The sequence below is a fragment of the Archocentrus centrarchus genome, chromosome 9 (assembly GCF_007364275.1).
Source record: "Archocentrus centrarchus isolate MPI-CPG fArcCen1 chromosome 9, fArcCen1, whole genome shotgun sequence".
In the NCBI taxonomy this organism is placed as follows: domain Eukaryota; kingdom Metazoa; phylum Chordata; class Actinopteri; order Cichliformes; family Cichlidae; genus Archocentrus; species Archocentrus centrarchus.
The window spans coordinates 16,756,249-16,776,117 of record NC_044354.1 but is presented as its reverse complement, the minus strand read 5'-3'; the positions used below and the strand labels follow the sequence as shown (position 1 = coordinate 16,776,117).

The following is a 19,869-nucleotide window of genomic DNA, read 5'->3' as shown; positions in this document are numbered from 1 at the left end:
CTACTGCCCTTGGTTGACTGTCTCTTTACACAGCGCATGAGAAATCTTTTTTTTTTCCCAAATGCGCTTTCACCCCCACCCCACCCCACCCCCACCCTCCTCCCCCCTTTCTCTGTGAAGAGAATTGTGCTGCCTGTTATTAATGTGCTTTTGACAGCTTAATTTGATAAGCGGGGTACTTGTTAAAGAAACCTTGGATTGTTCTCATGGCAAGAACGTGTTTTTTTTTTTTTTTTTCCTTCCCATGTTCTTCAAAATGGTGCCGCGCAATCTGTCGATGACCCAGTTCTGAGAGATGGTCGAAAACAAGGAAGAGCAATGCAAAATCCACAGGGAGAAGAAAGGAGAGAAGGCAAGAGGGTAGCAGGAGACAGAGAGTGAGAGGGAGAGAGAGTGAGAAAGGATACTATAACTAAGAAAGGCACTTGTGGGAAGTTAACTCAAATGATTTTCTTTCTTCTCTTCCCCTCTCGCTCTTCCTTCTCCTGCACTGAGCAACCTGCCTTCTTGGGCTCCACTTCCCTGTAGCCTAATCAGGAGAAAACGCTGGGAACGATAACGGGGATTAGCTCCAACTACTCGCCAGTTCCCCTTGGTTAAATACACATGTAATGAGTTGTTTATTTGGCATAATGCACAGTAGGTGCTACAGAAGCCCAGAGCTGCCCTCGCCTCCTTCCTCCACTGCGTACATAGACACACACACTCACAACAGATATACATACATAAAATAAACGTATACCCAGCCAGTTATGCAGAAATATAGATGCAGCATATGTGGTGTGAACATTGACGTGTCCAGGTATGTGCTCATACATACATTCACACACTCAACCCTCCTACAAACACACCCTCCTACTCAGATTCCCACACACAGCTGTGATGCAGGTCACTTGCTGTGGCAAGTTATACAGAGGGAGAAAAATGGGCAGTTGCAGTTAAAGGGTTCATCTAAGTGTGTGTGTGTATATGTATGTGTGGGTCTGTGTGTGCTTTCTTGTGCATGTTCTCAGGCCTTCACTGGGTCATAAGGGCGGGGGATTTTTCTCAGGGCAAAGAGAAGGGGGGAGAAACTGAATGATATGAGAAAGAAAATGAAGGGAAAAAACCTTAAGAAGGAAAAGGGGCATGTCATGCCCACTGGTCTGTGCATGTGTCCAGTGCTCTTGTGAGCGTGCACACCAGATATGTGTGTATGTATGTGAAGTGGAAAAAGCTGTTGCCTTGTGTGGAGGGGACGTGCTCTGCTATCATTAGCGGGGGGGATAGGGTTGGGAGGGGGACATGCGAGGTTATGTGAACGGTGCAGCTGTGCTCGCAGCAGAGGGATTTGAGTGCGGGGAGTGGGTGGAGGGGTGGAGGGGTGGCGGTGGTGGTGGCGGGGGGGAATGGGGGTGGGGGGTTCTCCAGGCAGCCAGGTCCTTCACTGATCCACCAGCTTGCAAAGCAGATGAGAGGAGAGGAGAAAAATTCAACCAAGGAGCAAGCCCAGCGAAGCAAAACGCAACCCGCCTCTGCCCCCTCCGTCCACTGTCCCTCCATCCCACACTCCTTTGCTCCTCCGCTCAGCCACTTTAGCCCATTATTCCCCAAATAGGAAAAATAAATAAATAACAACTGATGCTCGATGGCAAGGATAAAGAGTGCAACAGAGAGAAAGAGGAGGGAAATAAGTCACGATTTATATAGAATGCCTGGTCTGTTTTTCTGCCAGCCATTTGTGGTTTTACTTGGCATTTTTATTTCTGATTTTGGTAAAAAAAAAAAAAAAGCAACTAATAATGATGAAGATGAAAAATAATTTAAAATTGCATATTTTCAAGGAACTGTACAAGGAATAAAAACTGGTTGCTGTCTTTTTATTCAGGGGATTTCCCCACAACTTAACACTCTAAAATGATTCAAATTTGTTTAAAGCTAACTCCACGCTTCTGTTATTTTCCCCGGTGAAAAACTTGAAGCCCACGTAGCGACGACCCAAACTTGCTTGTCAAGCCGTGTGATCAGTCGCTGCAGAGAGACAAGGCAGAGGTGGCTGAAAGACGACAGAACACAGAACGGCATCAGCGTGCACTGCTAATGCATTCAGCATGCCACCGTATCCAACAACAAGGCAGGATATCACACAACTCACTTCACAAGACGTTCCTACAACAACAACAGACATATAAACGCGCACGCTCGCGCAGGCACAGTCATGCAGTCGCACACAGGCATTCACACATGCATAAATAACGACACGCAGCACGTTTAAAACCAACCATGAGGAACAAGAATTTGAAAGCAAACAAACAAGTCAGAATGTAAGCAACTTGTCTGAGACTTTGTGACAGAAAAAAATAAATGACAAATGAAATAACACCTTTTGTTTCATGAGAAAGGGAGTTAAAAAAAAAATTCCTGGCAGAATTTAGCATAAGTGTGAGCTACGTCAAACACAATGGTGAGCGCTAAACTAAAAATAGAGTGTGGTCAAACGGCAGTAGTGCTTTGGCGGGAGCGGTCAGCTCTGTGTGATACAGCGGCCTTCACTGTTAGCCGCATACTGAGAGCAGAGGCACTCTGCCAAAGCTTGTAGATTCACAGCAGTAATTTAATATTTGTTTATCTCTATTATTTCATTCTTCCCCTTTCTCCTTCTCCCTCTCTCTCTCTCTCTCTCTCTTGCTTATGGGGGTTAAGTAACAGTGTGCTTTATCAGATTACTGGGTCTGAGGTCTCTTTCAAACCTCACTTTGCCATCTTGATGTTGTGCAGCTGTGCAGACTCTTTAATCACACGCTATCTTTTTTCACTCACCCTCTCCTCCCTTCTTCTAGTCCTCCCTCCTCCCTTAACATATGTTAATTGGCTGCTTTCTGTGACAAATTACGAGCGCTCACTTTGATGAGGTCGGTTTGTGATGGTGCTGGGAGTGGAGTACAGTGGAGCAGCCAGACCCTCACCAGTTCCCCCTTAACCACTCCAAAAAGAGCGCGGCACCCAGCCGATGACTAATGAGAGGCTTGGACTGGGTCTGGCCTGGCTCGGGCCTTGGTGGGGCCACTCCCCTAAACAGAGGCTGATCTGTAGGTACCGTATGCTGCCACACGCCCTCCACACTCTATACAACCTTTCGCCTCATGCACCCCACCACCAGCTCTCCCCTGGGAACTGTAACACTCTCTGGGAGCGAAAGAGTTCAGGCTGTGTGGTGGAAAAGACTCATGTTATGCATGTTATACATTACACGTTATATCAGTTTTTCTTTACAAGACTGGATACATTTCCATTGCTTTTTGCTTTTGAATTTATGGCTTTCTTTATGTTTGAGGGCACCTAAATTGGACTTAAAACAAAGCCCAGTAGTAGCATAAATTATAGATGCAGCACATACAGCTCGTGTCTCAGGTTTACATTGAGCGGCATGTGTGTGCGCATGTGTGTGTGTGTGTGTGTGTGTCTGTGGTGAAGAGGCAGTGCCTGGAAACATTAAACCAGCCATGCTTAAACAAACACTTACAGTGGAACAATCTCTGTTTAATGATGCTCAGCATCAACAGGGAAACAATGCTCACCAATAATCAGCACAATCAGCTTGCGGTAACAAAAAGAAAGAAAGAAAAAAAAAGATGACATCATCCAAGTAGTGTTTTCTGTTTTGTTTTTTTCTTCTTTTTTTTTATTGTTATGCTTTGTTTTGTTTTTTTTGTCTTCATAAGTGTTGTTGGTGGTAAGGGTGTAATAATGTGGCTGTCTCCTGCCAGTCTGTCATGCTGTTTCGTGTTCTCAGTCTCGTTTTGTACCTCTGTCTCTCATTCTTACTGTCTCACTCTTTCTCTGTTGCAATCCCTTTCTCCCTACTTTATGATCTAGGTTACTTGGTTTCCTAGCAGAGCACAGGGACCGGAGGAAGGAAAAAAAAAAAAAGAAAAGAAAAACAGAAGGTCGAATCTATGAAGGACATGCTTGTTGAAGTGTGCAACCTTCTACTTCTCTGCAAATTACCCACACACTGTGCATAGACTCAAAGCAGAGCTGTGGCTCCCATTTCAGCTCAGCAAGGCTGTGACCATGACATGTAATGCTGCTGTAGTGTCACAGCCACAGGAGAGGTACCAGTATACCATCAGCTTCGGTACGTGCTCGTCGCGAACAAACCCTAAAATATAATCATTTTCACGTAATGGTATCATTGTGGAATCTAAATTTGCTGATGAGGCGAGAAAAGGAAAAATAGTAAATTCCACAACTTCCTCATGAAGCTCCCTGTCTGTACATGCTGACTTAGTTCCATCAACCCCAAAAAGGGAAATTGTTCTATTTACCTCTTCCCGTCAACAAAATGCAAAAGAGATAACAGCCCATAAGCGACCACAGATTTCCATAGCTACCAAGCTCACACATGTGCACAAACATACTGGGTGACAGAACGAAGTTGGTGAATAAAAACTGCACTCGGCACCTTGCGTGAGGGTTAGCCATGTTAGCATTAGCCTGCAGGCCTTAATTGAGGCCAGGAGGGAGCATTTAATAATTGCTGTCACAAGATCAAATTTAATTCTCCTCTCTTCACAGCCACCACTGCTGTAGGGTAGAGTGAAACAAATTGTCATCAGAGATTTCTAAATGAACAAAGCTTTTAATTAGGGTGATTAGAATACTGTGGCATAGAAGAAGACTAAGGGGTGGGGGTGTGATGAAATCATCAGTGGATTGTCTTAACCGTGATGTGTGGTGTTGATACAGTGTGGGGTGAAGAGTTGGGGCACGCGACTACTGGGAAGTTGTCTGTTTCTATAAGTCAACAACCACCGTTCCCTAGAAGTGGCATCCTATTGGAGCATACAGTTTCATTATTGAGGGAATTATAATTTAGCTGTTCAGTAGCAGTTTTTTTTTTTTTTTAATGAATGCTGCAAGAACTCCTAACTGGGGTGGACTTTTTTGTATTCAACCAGATCGATATGTTTTGATGTCGTCCAACAACAACCATAAAAATGATTAATGTAATATTTCCTCAGCTAAAAGTGGATGCTCTATTTAAAGCCACGTCTCTGTGTCTGCTGAGCAGGCGCCGCACTAGACATAAACAAAGGCCAAACCCAAAATGCTGGCCAACAATCTCTCACCTTAATGTTGTTGCATATTTTAATAAAATCAAAAAAAAAGAAAATAATACAATACAATAAAACACAATAAAATCCTGGTTAAAAGCAATAATGGGTTTATTATATCTATTGAAATGCCACAGCTTTTAATTTGAAGTGGTTGCACAAACTGTTGTGTTCGTACGGAAACTCTGGCTCAGCTAAAATGCTGCATGCCTGTTATGATAGACTTGCTCTTTTTCGTATACAGTGTTTGGGTCGCTTGGTTGATGACTGTCTTCGTGTTAGTACAGATATGTGAGCGCAAGGTACTGATCTGCTTTGCTGTTTTTTTCATCCAGAATGAGTCACTGTCCTCTACAGCTTTAGCAGCGTGATGAAGTAACTTAACGTAGTGAATGGAAACAAAGGTTTGTCTATAACAAGGCTGCTTCAGACTAAGGCCCGCTACCTTCTGCAGCTCAGGTAAATAAAAGCCCAGGTTAATGTTCAACTCTTTACCAATATGCAAACCAAAGTGGCAACATTTCTTCCTTATGGTTTATGCTATAGGGTCTTCAAAATGTTTGTACTTTTGGAAATCAGTGGTATATAAACATCATTTCTATGAGACAGGGTTGGAGTAAGCATGGCCCCTACAGTAATGAGGCCTTAGCTTCAGTTTTAAACCTCTGACTCGAAACACACATACACACACTTTTTGCCCCCCACCCCCCACCCTCCACTGGAGAACATTGCTAACATCCTGAGACATTGTCATACTCGGCAGAGTACATAATTGGGTGAATATGTCAGTGCTTTGTGTTCTTAGTGACATGACTCCCGGCTGTTCCTGTGGGGGCTGGGTGCACTCAGTAAAGGGTTTCTACTGCAATTTTGTTGCATTTGGCTTGTTGTTCATTATGCTTGTTTTTATTACTCTAGATAAGCGGGTAACCACTGGTCTGGGCACACAGACCTAGCCCTGTGAGAGCGTGGTCATTTAAGCACATGTGTGCATTAATTTTCTGTTCCTGTACCTTCAGTGTCAGCAGTTGGTCGCACCTGGGTCCTTTGGTGAACGTGGAAACATGTGAGTTGAGACAGTGGTTAATGCTGACTGGAGAGCGAGAAAAGGAGAGAGAGAGAGATGAAGAAGTGAAAGAAACTGTGGTGGTGATGATAAAGTGAAACTTAGTGAAGTTATTTGTGTTTAAACATCAGATGTGTGTATCGCCACAGTCAGCACCACTTCCATATTCAAAACCATTTTAATACCTCTAATTTCAGTCCCGTCTTTCACATTGTCCTCTGATCTGTTGTGTACTGTGTCATCTTTATTATCTATATAATTTCTATCTATGTGTTTGACTTTAATACAGCCGGTGTCACTTCTTACACTCAAGCCATGGAAAGACTGAATGTACGAAATGGTGATTCACTCCAGTCTTTCCGGGGCCTCTCCAAAATGTGGCTTGCCTATGCTTCTGCTTTTTTCTTCTGTTCTCCTTTTTTTACTGATACAATTTTTTCCAGTTTAGTACAAGGGCATGTTTGTGGTGAGCTGCGGTCCTCAAAATGTATTTATGTATTGCTCATGTTTGTAAGCCACTGTCACAAAAAAAAAAAAAAAAGCTGCTGACAATTGACAAGGAATTCCTTTTTAACCACAACAGCTAGTCGTCGTCAGGCTAGCTTCACCTAGCTTTAATGTTTGGCCCCCCCTTGCTCATCTACCTTTGGCCTAGCAGCTGCAGCTTTATAACTCTTGGCCTCCTTTCAAACAGAGGGGTTGACGCATCGTGTCAAGTCATTTTGTCCTTGTGGCAGTCAGCATTAGGTTACGGAAAGATGGCTCTCACCTGTCTCCATACCGGCTCTGACGGATGGCTACCTGTCTGCATTGCTGCTCTGATGGCCCAAGGCCTGTTTCCTGGTGCTGAGTGAGATGTACAGCTGCCCAAACGAAGGGCAGACCTCTGTACACGTCTGCTTTCACATCTATCCCCTCACTATATTAATGTGATGCTACAAAACTGCAAGAAAAGTGCTTCATGCTGCACCGAGAATTAAATTCCAAAAGCACCCGCTGAGTGATTATGTAGAAGCTTTTTTTGAGAGACTGTAAATGCTCCGTGATTAAAAAATATTTGTAAGCTTGGTTGTTTTTTCTTTTGTAAAACTTTACATCACAGTTTACATGAAAACAGACACACCATAATTTATGCATTAGTCCTTCTATTCACTATGCATTTACACTGGGGAGTTCTCTCTATTTACGTTTATAATGCTAATGGTTTAGAATGAAGTGCAGAGTGAATAAGAATTTAAAAGCATTAAAGTACCTTTCTTCATGGGGATATTGACACTCCCTCTCACAGATATGTATTTAACACAAAATATGCTCAAATGTATTCATAAGTAACTAATACACATTCATAACAACCATGAAAAATTCTTTTATTCTAAAATTTTCAAACCAGTGAGTGTTTATGTCTGATGCATCATCAAAAAGTTATGATTTCAACTTTTTTTTTTTTTTTAATCTTTTGTTTTGATTCATGAGTTCCTGCACAACACCCCCCACCGCCACCCCAAAAAGGTCATTGCCTTACAAAACCAAGAGACACGTTTTGAGGAACTAAAAGTAACTGAGGCCTGAAGTATTTCATATTAAAAAAAAAAGAAAAATCTGGTTTCTGTTCATTTGTCCTCATCATCAATCTGTGGTAATGAGAGGGGAGTGTGGCAACTGAGTTTGGAACCCCAGTTCATGCTCTGTGAGGGCAGAGTGATTTGGGGAAGGAAAGACCTTTAGCACTTTTGATTGTCTATGTCTGCTGATGTCACATCCTTCCCCTGCATGTATGTGTGTGTATTTCCTGTCTTTGCATCGTCCAAGACCAGGCAGATCTGGTGGATTGAAGGATAATGGGGGTTGTGTTGATAGAATGGTGTTATTGTAAAAGTCAATTAAGTTGAATGAATTGTGAGGTTTTAAGATAAAAATGGGTTAGACTAGGGTTGGTAAGGAATTGAGACCTCATCCTAAGTAATTAAGCTATATATATATATATATATATATATATATATATATATGTTACATTTATTTATTTACTTTGTTACATAATGTCACTCACACTGTAAGTCCTTGGGAGAGTGTCTCAAACTTGTGCCAATCACAGTCTACTGGCTCACTTTGCTCCTCATCAATAGACAGGTGTTTCAGTTCTAAGACACCTAGAGATTGAAAATAGAATACATGAGAAACCGTCCCTGTCTCGGTAATGATACAGCCAAACCCTGATCTAATAGAGAGAGACAGGTGAAGACATATCCTCCAACACACACATAAGAGCGCACTTGCACAGCAGCCTCTCAGTTTCAAGTTTAGCTAGAATGCTCACTGGGAAAAAAAAAAAAAGCAGGAATGAACACATTATAAGATGATCCACCGCTATCACTCTAATCCCCAGATGTACATGTTGCTAATCTCTTTAGCTGCTAACATGTTAAATTAGCCCTAATATCTGCTGAGATTCAAAACCAAAGAGGCCCACCTACGTGTGGGCTACCGCCCAGGTTTAGGTCACTCGTCTCCCCCTTCACTCAAAAATGATACAGACTCTGGAGGGGGGGGGTGGCAGTGATAGCCATTCGTCACCCTGCCTATCTTGCTCTGACAGATGGGGAGTGTGGCGTGCCACACAGAGGAGTCACTGCCTGTAATGACATTAGAGGCACAATGAGACCCGATACACATTTTTTTCTGTTCCCATCCTGCCTAGCCATCAACTTGCTTCTTTGCTTGATTCTTCCCCGCCTCTCATTTCTCCCGCTGTTATACCTTCTTCTACCCTTACAGAAGATAAAGTGTTGTCTGCTGCTATTTCCAAATCAAAAGTACAAGTGCACAAAGTGCACATTTAACATGCAAACTAGGGTTTAATCCCGGGATCCGGGATTCCCGGGAAATGCGATCAGAACCATTTCCCGTTTCCCGGGAAACGTTAGACGGGAAACCGGGAAAAAAGTCGCGCGCGTCGATTTGACTTTCAGAAAGAAAAGAAAGCTTCAGAATGTTAAATTTAAGGAAATATTGAGAGAAGGGTTCGTTTAATGCGAAAAGCATTACTCTTCATTTCAGGCACGTTCAGCCTCCGTTTAAGGCTTCAGCTTCATCTCAAGCGTTTTAATAGAGGTATTACACAGTTGTGCTTTTTTCCTCTTTAATTTGTTGAAATCGTAGGCAATGTGTTTACCCTAAGGTATTTTGTATTATATAATTTTATATTATTATATATTGTTATATTGCATTATATAGCCTATAAAATATGCCTGCCCTGAACAATAAAGAAATATCTGTTTAACCTAGAGTGTTTCTTTTCCTCGTTTGCAGCCGCTTACTAACAATCATGAATTAGGATACGGGCCTAATGTGTGAAGAAATTATCATGAAATAGATTGCTTTAACATATTTCGCTTTTAAAATGGAGTTGAGTAAAATGTATATTTTTTAGGCTATAAGGATTGGCCAGTTTTTCAAAAGACGATTCACAGCGAACCTACTTTAACCCTCAGACACGGTGTTATAAATTTGCTGTTGCCAGAATGGCAATGACCAAGTCGTGGAGCATTACTCAAGGCCCTGTGTTATGCCATATTATAGTTTAGTACGGTAGTTAACTTTTCAATGACTATTACAGCGTTCCACTGGTGGAGATATAGCGCAACAGATGTCGCCACGACAGCGTGGCTGAGCCTTTATCAATGCTGTGGAGATGAACCGTATTGTTTTGCACCAGCAGTTGTAAAATAGCTTGTTATAATTCCATGTACAATGGAGGAATATTCGAATTATATTTGTTAAGGGAGTGTTGAGGAACGATACAACACCGCATAGCTCGAGCACTCGAATGCCGAGATGTAGGTTTTATTGCGTTAATCAAGCCGACGTTGCCCCCTACTGGGCATAACAGGACATAGCTGGAAAGCTACCTCTACAATATCACAATAGGTTAAGGCCGACACAGGCTACAGAAGGCCTAATTAAAATAAAAAAATAAATAAACTTTTTCCCGGGATTCCCGGGAAATGGCTCGTCATTTCCCGGGATTTGATTCATGTCATTTTCGGGAAAAATATTAAACCCTAATGCAAACATGCACATAGCTACAGCAAAAAACACAAGAAAGAAACCTCCAAAAAATCTACACTGGAAAAAAAAAAAGAAAGAAACAATTCCTGAGCAAAAAAAATAAATAAAATAAAATCTGCTACATGACAGAAAAACTCAAGTATAAATTGAGCACTGTGAGTGTGTACTGACGTTCAGATTGTTTTGGTGAAAATGCTATTAAAACACTTTTTTTTTTCATCCTGTTCTTCCAGGAAATGGGAGTTTATTTAAAAATGAGAGCGTTTATTTAATGTACCATACACCTCCTAAAATGTTTACTTACTGCAGTGTAATATGTTATTTCAAATTCTCACAACCACATTTCCCGAGAGGATAGGGGACACTGGCACTGCACTCCTGCACACAGTTCATTTACAGTTGCCCCAGTTTTGTTTTTACATTTCTTCCCCCACAAATTCTCTGAATGCAGAAATAATCTTAACAGCTGATCGTGCAGAGCTTTTGTTCTCGGAACTGGATTTTATGTCTATTTCTCCTTATTCATTGTCACGTCTCACCACCTCATTCACAGAAAAAGGGAAAAAAAAAAAGAAACTGTCTTTCAAAATGATGAATTAGCCCTGCGCATGAGTTAAAGTAAAGTTCCTGTTTTTGTTGCCCCTTGATTCAAAGAAGTCATCTGTAGTGTATGTCCTCAATAACAAAGCCACATTAACAAGCACCCTACAGACGTCTATTAGAATGTGAAAAAGTGCCATGTGCTGTATATTAGTTTTTAGTGACTAAACACTTGGGAGAGGCGACCTAGAATCAAGCCTTGTGGTGCACTGAGTGTATATGTTCTCATTGTCCTCTCAGCTACACTTCTGAGACACAGAGAGAAAATGCTCATTAGATCTATGTGCTGAATTGCTGCTCTCTCTCCATCTCTCCCATCCTCCCCCAACCTTCATATCTCTCTCTCTCTCTCTCTCTCTCTCTCTCTCTCTCACCATCCGTCTGCTTAACAGATGGGAGGGTCGTGGGCACAGCTCTTCCCCTCCCTCTGGAGAGGCCTGGTGCCTGTTCAAAAGATCCCACTTTATGCTTCTCTCCATTTCCCTGTCTTCTCTCCATTTCTCTGTTTTCACTCTTCTTCTCTTTTATTGTCACCTTTAAAGCTCGAAGATATAAAGCCAGCAGTGGTACAACCGTTGTCCTTCAGCGCGCTTGGTGCCAGCGTGCCCTCTGACCTCAGCATTTGCCCAGCCCGGCCTCCTTCCAGTTACCACATTAGTGTGAATACAGGCATACCGCTAGTCAACAAGTCTACAGAGTATAATGGAGCGCTTTTGTTTATTCTTCATTTCCCACAGATTCATTCCCTCCTTGCCTGCTTCGGGATTAGTAAATTGGCTTAATGTGAGCAAGCTTGTTAGTTTTTTTGTTTTGTTTTTTTCTGCTCTCTTATGCTGCATGTCTTCATTTCTTGTCTTGTTACTTTCTCATCTGCTTTGCCCTCTCAAGGTCAGATGTCAATGTCACTGCCTTGCAAGACATTCCTGCCAAGGACAGCTGTGCTGTGCCACTTGACCACGTTCACTAACCAGTGCTTGTCTCCTGCCTTTCCCTCCACTTCACTGTCTTGGCGTCATGAGGCTAAATTGGATTTAGTGATTCGGTGGTAATCTGTTAAGTTACCCGATGATCTATCCAGCACAAGGGAAGGGAACGCAATGGGGAAGTGGGCACTCGTTTTTTTACCCAGGAGCTGTCTGGCACCCATAAGGGACGGGGGTGGGTGTGAGGAAAAGTGAGGGGTGGTGGCAGGAGTGGGGTGGGTGAATAGTGGAGGGGGGATTGAGGCAAGGCAACTTGTGTTGTTGTGTAGGAGGAGGTAAAGGAAGCAGGAATAAGAAGGGATGAGGAAGGGGGCTGGGTGAAGTGGAAAGGCACCAACATGGGGGTAAGCAGCAGCAGTGCTTCACCTCAGGGACTGTTGGATGGTGCTGGGAGCCAAAAGCGGGGATTAAATGTTCAGGACACAGGCTTAATCTTAGTGTTAATGTTACGTAAGGCCTAAGGTGTTGCCCCAGCGGGTGTTGACATTGAGAGGTTCAACTTTGCTCAGCGTGCTGTGGGAGGAACGCGGAGGAGGCGCAGGCCAGGAGGCAGGGATCATGAAGGTAACGCCTCCTTGTTTGGAGCAATGCCCGGGCTGGGTAGTGTTGAGTACAAAGACTGGGAGGGGATGATGCTGTCAGCCTGTGATTGAGGTATGCTGGCTTGATTGATATCCTTGTCTGGCTGTCTTGTGCCAAGCGCCTTAGTGTTGGCTTGTAATCCTAGTTTGTCTGACAACATCCTTTTTTGTTTTCTTCCACAGGGCAGCTCTTTGTGTGTCTGTCTACGGATGGGTGTGTTTGCACAGAGCAATGCTAAAATGTTTTGGATAGCCTCTTCAGAGCTGCCACAGAGTTATTTTAGATCTTGTTATTATTATGATGGTGCAGTCCGGCTGTTGTCCTAACTGCCAAATGACGCATTTATGTTCGTATCTCAGTTCTTCCATGAGTGGGTGTATTCCAAACCATCATCTCAGGAAGTTTTTTGTCATGCATTTCATTATTGTTGAGACTGTATTGTCTCACTTTTTTCAGTTTTTCTGTGATGGACATTTTGGCAGGCAATCTTATAAAAATCCATAAAAATCAATTCAATGCTTTTTTCTTTAAAAAAAAAAATAATATATTTACTAAATCTGTGTTTTGCATACATGCGCTCGAAAGGCCTTAATTACAAGACTGTATTTTACATTTTGAAGGAGTTAAGTAGCACAGAGCTTGAATTTTGTGTTGCAAATAGATAGTCGTGCTTGTGCTACAGGCCTTGGTTTGTCATTAAGAGCCACAGCATCCCTGGATGTCTCTATTATGAGTTTTCATTATCAATGTCCTACTCTCTAGCACAAAAAGGTCAAGTGCATAGCAATGTGCTGCATTCACCTAAGGGGTTTAGAGCTTTCTTGTGCTTCCTCATGCATGTTACTCAATAAATACATGGATTCAGGTTAGCGGGAGGTAAAAAAAAAAAAAAAAAAAAAAAGGGAAAGGAAGTGCATTACAATGTGCAGGTATGTGTGCAGGAGAGTGCAAAGGAGAAAATATGAGAGAGTGAGGAAAAGAGCAACGTTGTTTGAGAAAAAGGAGAGAGAGAGAGAATGATAGAGAGAGAGACTGAGACTGACATGTCTTTTGGTGAAGCGGTGTCGTCTTCCACATCAATGTCTGATGCTTGTGCTGCCAGGTGCCGGAAATCTGGTTCAGAAAGGAGAGAAGAGAGAAGAAGGGGAAAGTAGAGAAAAAAAAGGCAGGGTAGATGGAGGATTTTTTTTTATGTGACGGCGTTGACAGCTCCCCTGCATTGCACTGAGCTTAAATAATGGGATGCTCATTTGCATAACGAGGGACGTTATCACCTCTACTGTCAAAAGAAAACACAACAACAGTTCTTCTGCTCCTCCCTGAGATAGATTGGGTTGGCCTACTTTAGCACTCTGGAGAGATGCACTGGAGCTCTGGCTTAGCCAAGCTCACACAAGAGCACATACGGGCGCACGCACACACACACACACACACACACACACGCACACACGTACATGTGTACACACACAGTCATTCACTCATGCAAACTTTTTGGGAGCGCAGCTTTTTTTCTTCGGCTATGCTGGCCTGCACTTCTGAAACACAGGTACACACACATTAAACCGTGTATACACAAGCAAACATACATTTATTGGCTACTCAGATACTCTCGTGGAGGTGTAACATCTCCAGCTGGATTAAATTCATGTTATAATTTTATTATGTTTCAAACTATTATGTCGCCACTTTTTTTTTTTTTTTTTTTTTACTTTTTTTTACAATAGCTTTGTTTTGCCAGAACATAGCAACGCTTTGCTCCTCAGTTTTACATCTGTATTCTATCCCGCAGATCACATCTGCCATTTTGGAGATGAGCTGCGAATAGAGTAGAAAAAGTTGTGGCTGGCAGCTCCACTGTCAATACAGTGCAGTTTCATGGGAAGAAACAAAATGTATTTCTCAGTCTGGAGGTAATGTTACAGTGTTGGTGATTAGAGCGTTTAAGTTAGCGGCACTTCCAAAACACTGTCAAACTCTCTGTGAACGAGGCGAGATCCTGACAGCGCTGTCTCCTCTCATAGTCGGTGCCTAGGAAAAAAAAAAAAAAAAAAAAAAAGCAAAAACTGATTTGCATGATATCGACAGTGAAAAACACAGCGGTTCTCACAACATTGTTGACAGATTCTTTGTCTTTCTTCACCCTCCCTTGTGGCTGCCACGATGCCACTTTTATTATTTTTTTTCTCTCAGTATTTTGCCATATTTCATTTCATTTAATGCTTATTCTCTCCGACCCCTCCCTTCTGTCTTGCAGGTACAGATGCTGGAATCTTTGAGTTGATTGAAACAAATAGAAAGCAGAAAAGAAAAGACAGATAAAGGAAGAGCAGAAACGTGAAGAGCAAGAGGAGAGAGAAGAAGAAAGAGAAGAGAGAAGAAAGCTTGAAGTTCTTTAGAAAGAGGAGAGAAAGAAAGAGACGGGGACGATGGGGAGGAAAAAGATTCAGATCACGCGGATTATGGATGAACGCAACAGACAGGTAAGTCCCTGGGGGATGGGAGGATGGATGAGTATGAGGATGGGGGAGAAAAGGGTGGAAGAGGGAGGAAGGAGAAACACCCTACACCCCATATAGCTCTTAACAATGAAGGTTTCTGGGAGTCTGGGCAATATGTGAACTGGGAGACAGAGTAGTCCTTGCAGGGAAAGTACAGATATTGCTTTTGGTTGGAGGAGTTCCACTGGCTTATAATAGCATGTTTGTTTCTCTTCAATCTAACAATCCAGTGTGAGGACACAAGGAGTGTACGGTGTTTCCTAAAATGGATTTGCTTTAAAACATTTGCGATTTTTAAAGCACATTCTGCATATCACAGAGTAGTCTGAGGGGTGCAGCCTACACTCAACCCAGGCACCCTTCACACACCCAAGCTCTCACACCATACCACCCTGTTTAGCTCTGTGCCAGTGGAATATTACCGGGCAGAGGGTGGTACCACCAGTGAGGCAGGGTGGAGGAAAATATAAACAAACAACCAAACAGAGGGTTTGGGATGGTCTGAAATGACACACTGGGATGCAAACACTGAAATGCTATTTTTCTTGAGCTAAATCAGTAACAGTAGAGCTGCTGTAGCTTTCCGCTGCATAGCTCAGATGATCTATTTTCAGATGAATGATACATATTAATAAAAAAACAAACAAACATGTTAGCAACCAATCTAAGAACCATGGAATCCTTGCAAGAAACTCTTAACAACAGCTGGCATTACTTGAGACTTCAGATAATAAATTGTGGACACTACTGTCTCGGGCAGGAGACAGAACTCTCTCACTGCCCTTGAGGCCTACAATCGATCACTTCCTGTGGCGTAGCTGACCACTGACACTTTGTCAGCTTCCTGGCAGCCCAATTGGATCCATACGCTGCTAATGTGGCCCCTGGATCACAGGTCAAAACACACACACGCATACACACACACACACACCAGCACACACAATTTATTTCATTGCTTTTCGAGACATCTACACCATGTGACATTCTCAATAGTATTTCTGAGCCATTTCACAATGTGCTTTATCAAACACAGTCATATGTGGTCGGAGTTAAGGCTCGGTGAATTGATTGGAGTGTGCTGGGGGAGTAATTGAAGTAGATGTTGGCCCTTGTCGTGACTAAGCTCAAGTGTGTTTGCAAGAAATAAGAAGATAATAGGAAGTATGTGACAAAGTTTGCGTGCTGGGCTCAAAGAAGGTCATATCAGAAACGTAGTTCCTTTAGAATCACAGATGCAGCATAAAAACAAGAGTTTAACTGAGGAACATCTATAGAGATTTTTTTTAAGTATGGAGGATGTGTGACAGTATATCTTTGTAATTGAAAGAGCCAGACAGACAAACAGAGAGAAACAAAACAAGAGCAAAGAAGAGGTCACAGAGTTTTAGATGAGGACTAAAACTATCGTGTTGCAGCAGCACCCACACTTCCTCCTTACTGTTATCTCAGCCCTCCTCTTTTATCCCACCTTAGACTGGGCCTGCGAGTTGCACCAGGCTCTTCGACTCCTGAGGAAAAGGAGAGAAAGAGGGAGACAGGAAGGACACCTGAGGGAAATCGATGCCTGAGATATCCGGGCTTCACTTACAGGGGGAGAAGGAGGCAGGAGAAGAGACTGAGGAGAGAGAGAAAGGGTTCATGGGAAAGAAAAATCAATATATCACAGGATTTTGTTGTTTTGATCCTTAAAACAATAGATTGCTCATTGACATTGTGTACTTATTGTTGCTTTTAGGTGATAACGATTCCTCCTGATATTATATCATCAAGTCATGTGGAAAGCACCACATGTTCCATGGAGCATAGTGTCATAAAACCTACGGCCTAAAAAAATGACATCACCATGTTTTGAAGAGGCGGATATCACAAGACAGGGACAGACGCAGAAACTTAAATTTTTCTTTTTTAAAGAAGAAAAAAACAGAAGCACAAGCTTTACATATTTTCACTTCCTTTTTGAGGAAATGTCCCGGAGCCCAAGCCAAATAAACACCAGAGGACTTTGTGCAGTGTTGCTTTTGACCTCACATTCTTCTCATACTTTTAGTGTTTTATATGTAAAAAGTTTTGCCATTTCTGAAAGCCCTTCTATGGTCTTAGCAGGTTAATGTTGTTTTATGATTTATATAAATTCAAATATATTATTGTTTGGCATTAAAAAAAAAAAAAAAAAAAAGAGGGCATGGCTCAATTTCTATGTTGTCCTTCAATACCAATATAAGGCCTACTGTAAGATTTACTTGGTTATTACACACTTATAACGCAGCTCTCATTGGATTGGCACCACTTGGTGTAGCTGTCAGCACTACCTTTCTACCTACTGGTCTTTACTGCCTCCTCACCCCTGCCCTCCATGCAGCTGCAGCATCATATTGGGCACAGGGCCTGGCTCTCTCTGGGCGGCCACTTTGGGTTGCCACCTCCAGGCCCCGAAACACTTCCCAAGAGCAGTGGCAGAGGGGCCAGGCCTCCCTGGCGTTGACTGGCTGCCCAGAGTGCTGGACAGTGGGCAGCAGTGTGTGAGCAATGGCTCCAAGCCGCCCGACCACTCAGACCCTCTCCTAGCCTCGGGCACATGAAAGAGCCCCCTGTGTCATAAACTCATGGGCTGCTCACAAAGAGCAGACTCTTGAGCCAGCTTGAAAATGCACACAGATAGGCAGGCGCACACAAGTTAAACGTACAGGTGTGTGTATGTGCCTGCACTTACTGGCGTAGACTCGAGACATGGCAGATTATATGCTCAGATATTGATTTAGATGGTGCGTTTGGCATCTTTGAAATGCAGCAGTGACAAACGCATGCGTGTATTCACATGCACACATCTAAAAACACATCTATCTCTCTAGAGTCTGTGTTGTGGATCGACTAATTTACCGCAATTGGCTCTAATTAGTGTTACCTCTCCAGCCAGTACACTCAGCGGGCTTAATTTAGGTTGACTTGTTTGTGTGTTTGTGTGTGTGCGTCTTTGTGTTGGACATATGGGTTTCATGGGGGAAGGGACCCAAGGCCAAAGGTTAAACATGTATCAGGTCATCAGTGACAGGAAGTAAAACAGGAGGATCTCCCAACTCCCCCAAACAACAGCCACACCAGCGCACACTCAGCTTAAAGAAGCTTTAAAACTGCATCTTTTTTTAATGTCTTCCTGCATGCGCCTTCACTCCGGTGAAGAGAGCCACTTTAACTGCAGCACTGTAGCTGTAGTAAGGGCTCTTTTTGTTTCTACGACAAAGCATTCTTCCCTCCAATCAACAGTACCGGGGTGAGAAAATGTGCGAGTGAAATTAACAGCAGGAAAATAATGAGGCCCACAGGGTAGCTCCTCACCCCTGCACCCCTCCTCTAATTCCCTGTTTCCCACCTTCTACCATCTCATTCATTTACCACACAGAGTGGCACTCCTTTTTGTCGTACGTTCAGCTTTGTGAGACCTAACCTGTGGGCTCACTAAGCTCTCACCTTCACTCTAGTTCCCCTTTTTTCTCCCCCTTTTTCCACTCATTTTTTTGTTTTGTTTTGTCTCGTTCGTGTATTCTTCACTCCAACTACACTCCTCACTACAAAGTCTTAATGGTATAGCTTTCTATAGTTTCTTGCCTTTGTATGCTGTAGAATTCATTTTGTCAGGCTTTTGATCTTCAAAACAGAAATCTGTGTATTTATGAAAGCATATTTTGCTGTAAAAGTTAAAAAAAAAAAGAAAAGGTTTGATGCTAATAACACCAGCCAGGAGTCTTTTAAACAGTTTTTTTTTGTTTGTTTTTTGCATTATTTTTTAAATGTAACTTTCAGATATGAGCTCAGTTGCATCCTCACCAAAATGTTTTCATCTTTTAAAAAAAAAAAAAAAAAATTGGACACATGTAGATCAACTGTGTATAAAAATGAGTTTAAAACAGCTGGTTCCCTATTTTGACTTACGTTTTTGGGAAAATTTGCTAAAACTAAAAATAATGTGCCTTATATAGAGTATACAGCATTGGCCTTAGTGCCACACTGACAGTTTATACCCTTCAAATGAATGACAGCAAAGTTATTTTTGTCTTTCTGACCACTAACTTGAGCCTTGCAATGTGACATCCCCTTTTTTTAGTCAGTGGGTATATCCTTTTCCAGTTGCGGTTTTTCAGCATAAACAGGAACATGCTGAGATGTAATTACTTGCTCTGCTAAGAAAAACAATCTAAACTGGCATGTATCTGAAGACATCTATTGCTAAACCTGCCATAATTAAAACACTTTCACAAGTTCATTTTTAACTAACTTAAAAGCTAACAGTGGAATTAAAATACAAAATTTTTGGACTACGCTCCCTCCTGTATTTTACTGTACACTGCGCCCTGGAAAAGGATGGTAAGTAAGTAAGTGGGGTTTTGAGGAGAGAGAAGAGCACGGCATATATTAGAGGTGGGACAAAGCCTCTCTTGTCATAATGCCTCTTTTAACAGTGTCTTGGCTGTGAGGCAAAGTTCAAGCCAAGGTCTTCGGCTCCTCTTATTCCTTTTGCGTAAGCCGATGTCTTCCTGCTCGGCCCCTGACAATGGGATAAGTGTTTGTTTCAAGTCAAATCTTGCTGCTCCGTAGGTGACTGACATCTATGTCTCTGTGTGTGTGTGTGTGTGTGTGTGTGTGTGTGTGTGTGTGTGTGTGTGTGTGTGTGTGTGTGTGTGTGTGTGTGTGTGTCTCCACATGGCCATGTTTGGTTTGCTACCAAGCAGTTTTTTTTTGGTGCCTGTCTCCCCACTCCTCCTCTTCCTTCACCTCCTCCTCCCCCAGGGAAGCAGGCAGGAGGTGGGAAGCAGAAGCGAAGCCATTGTGAAGGGGAAGCCACTGGCCTCTTCCTGTTATGAGAGGAAATGCATACAAATGTGCTTCCTGTGCGTCCGCCCCCTCTTTTCTCCTTCGTCTTTCCCCTCGTCTTTCTCTCACCCATGTGGCAGAGATTTAGCCACTTTCCCTCCTTTCTCTGTGTC

General features: G+C 42.7%; 1 protein-coding gene across 12 annotated transcripts in view; it reads left to right on the top strand.

Annotated features, from left to right (window-relative positions):
* Positions 1 to 19,869, top strand: part of mef2cb (myocyte enhancer factor 2cb) — a 67,786-nt gene that overhangs the window by 17,930 nt on the left and 29,987 nt on the right. For 11 of the 12 annotated variants that reach the window (XM_030737690.1, XM_030737689.1, XM_030737697.1 and 8 more), the window contains one exon: positions 14,647 to 14,872. The exons of the other annotated variant lie outside the window; for it this stretch is intronic. In XM_030737690.1, coding sequence (XP_030593550.1) covers positions 14,819 to 14,872 — 54 coding nt within the window. In that variant the 5' untranslated portion in view covers positions 14,647 to 14,818. The remainder of the gene's footprint in view (positions 1 to 14,646; positions 14,873 to 19,869) is intronic. 12 annotated transcript variants of the gene reach the window in all.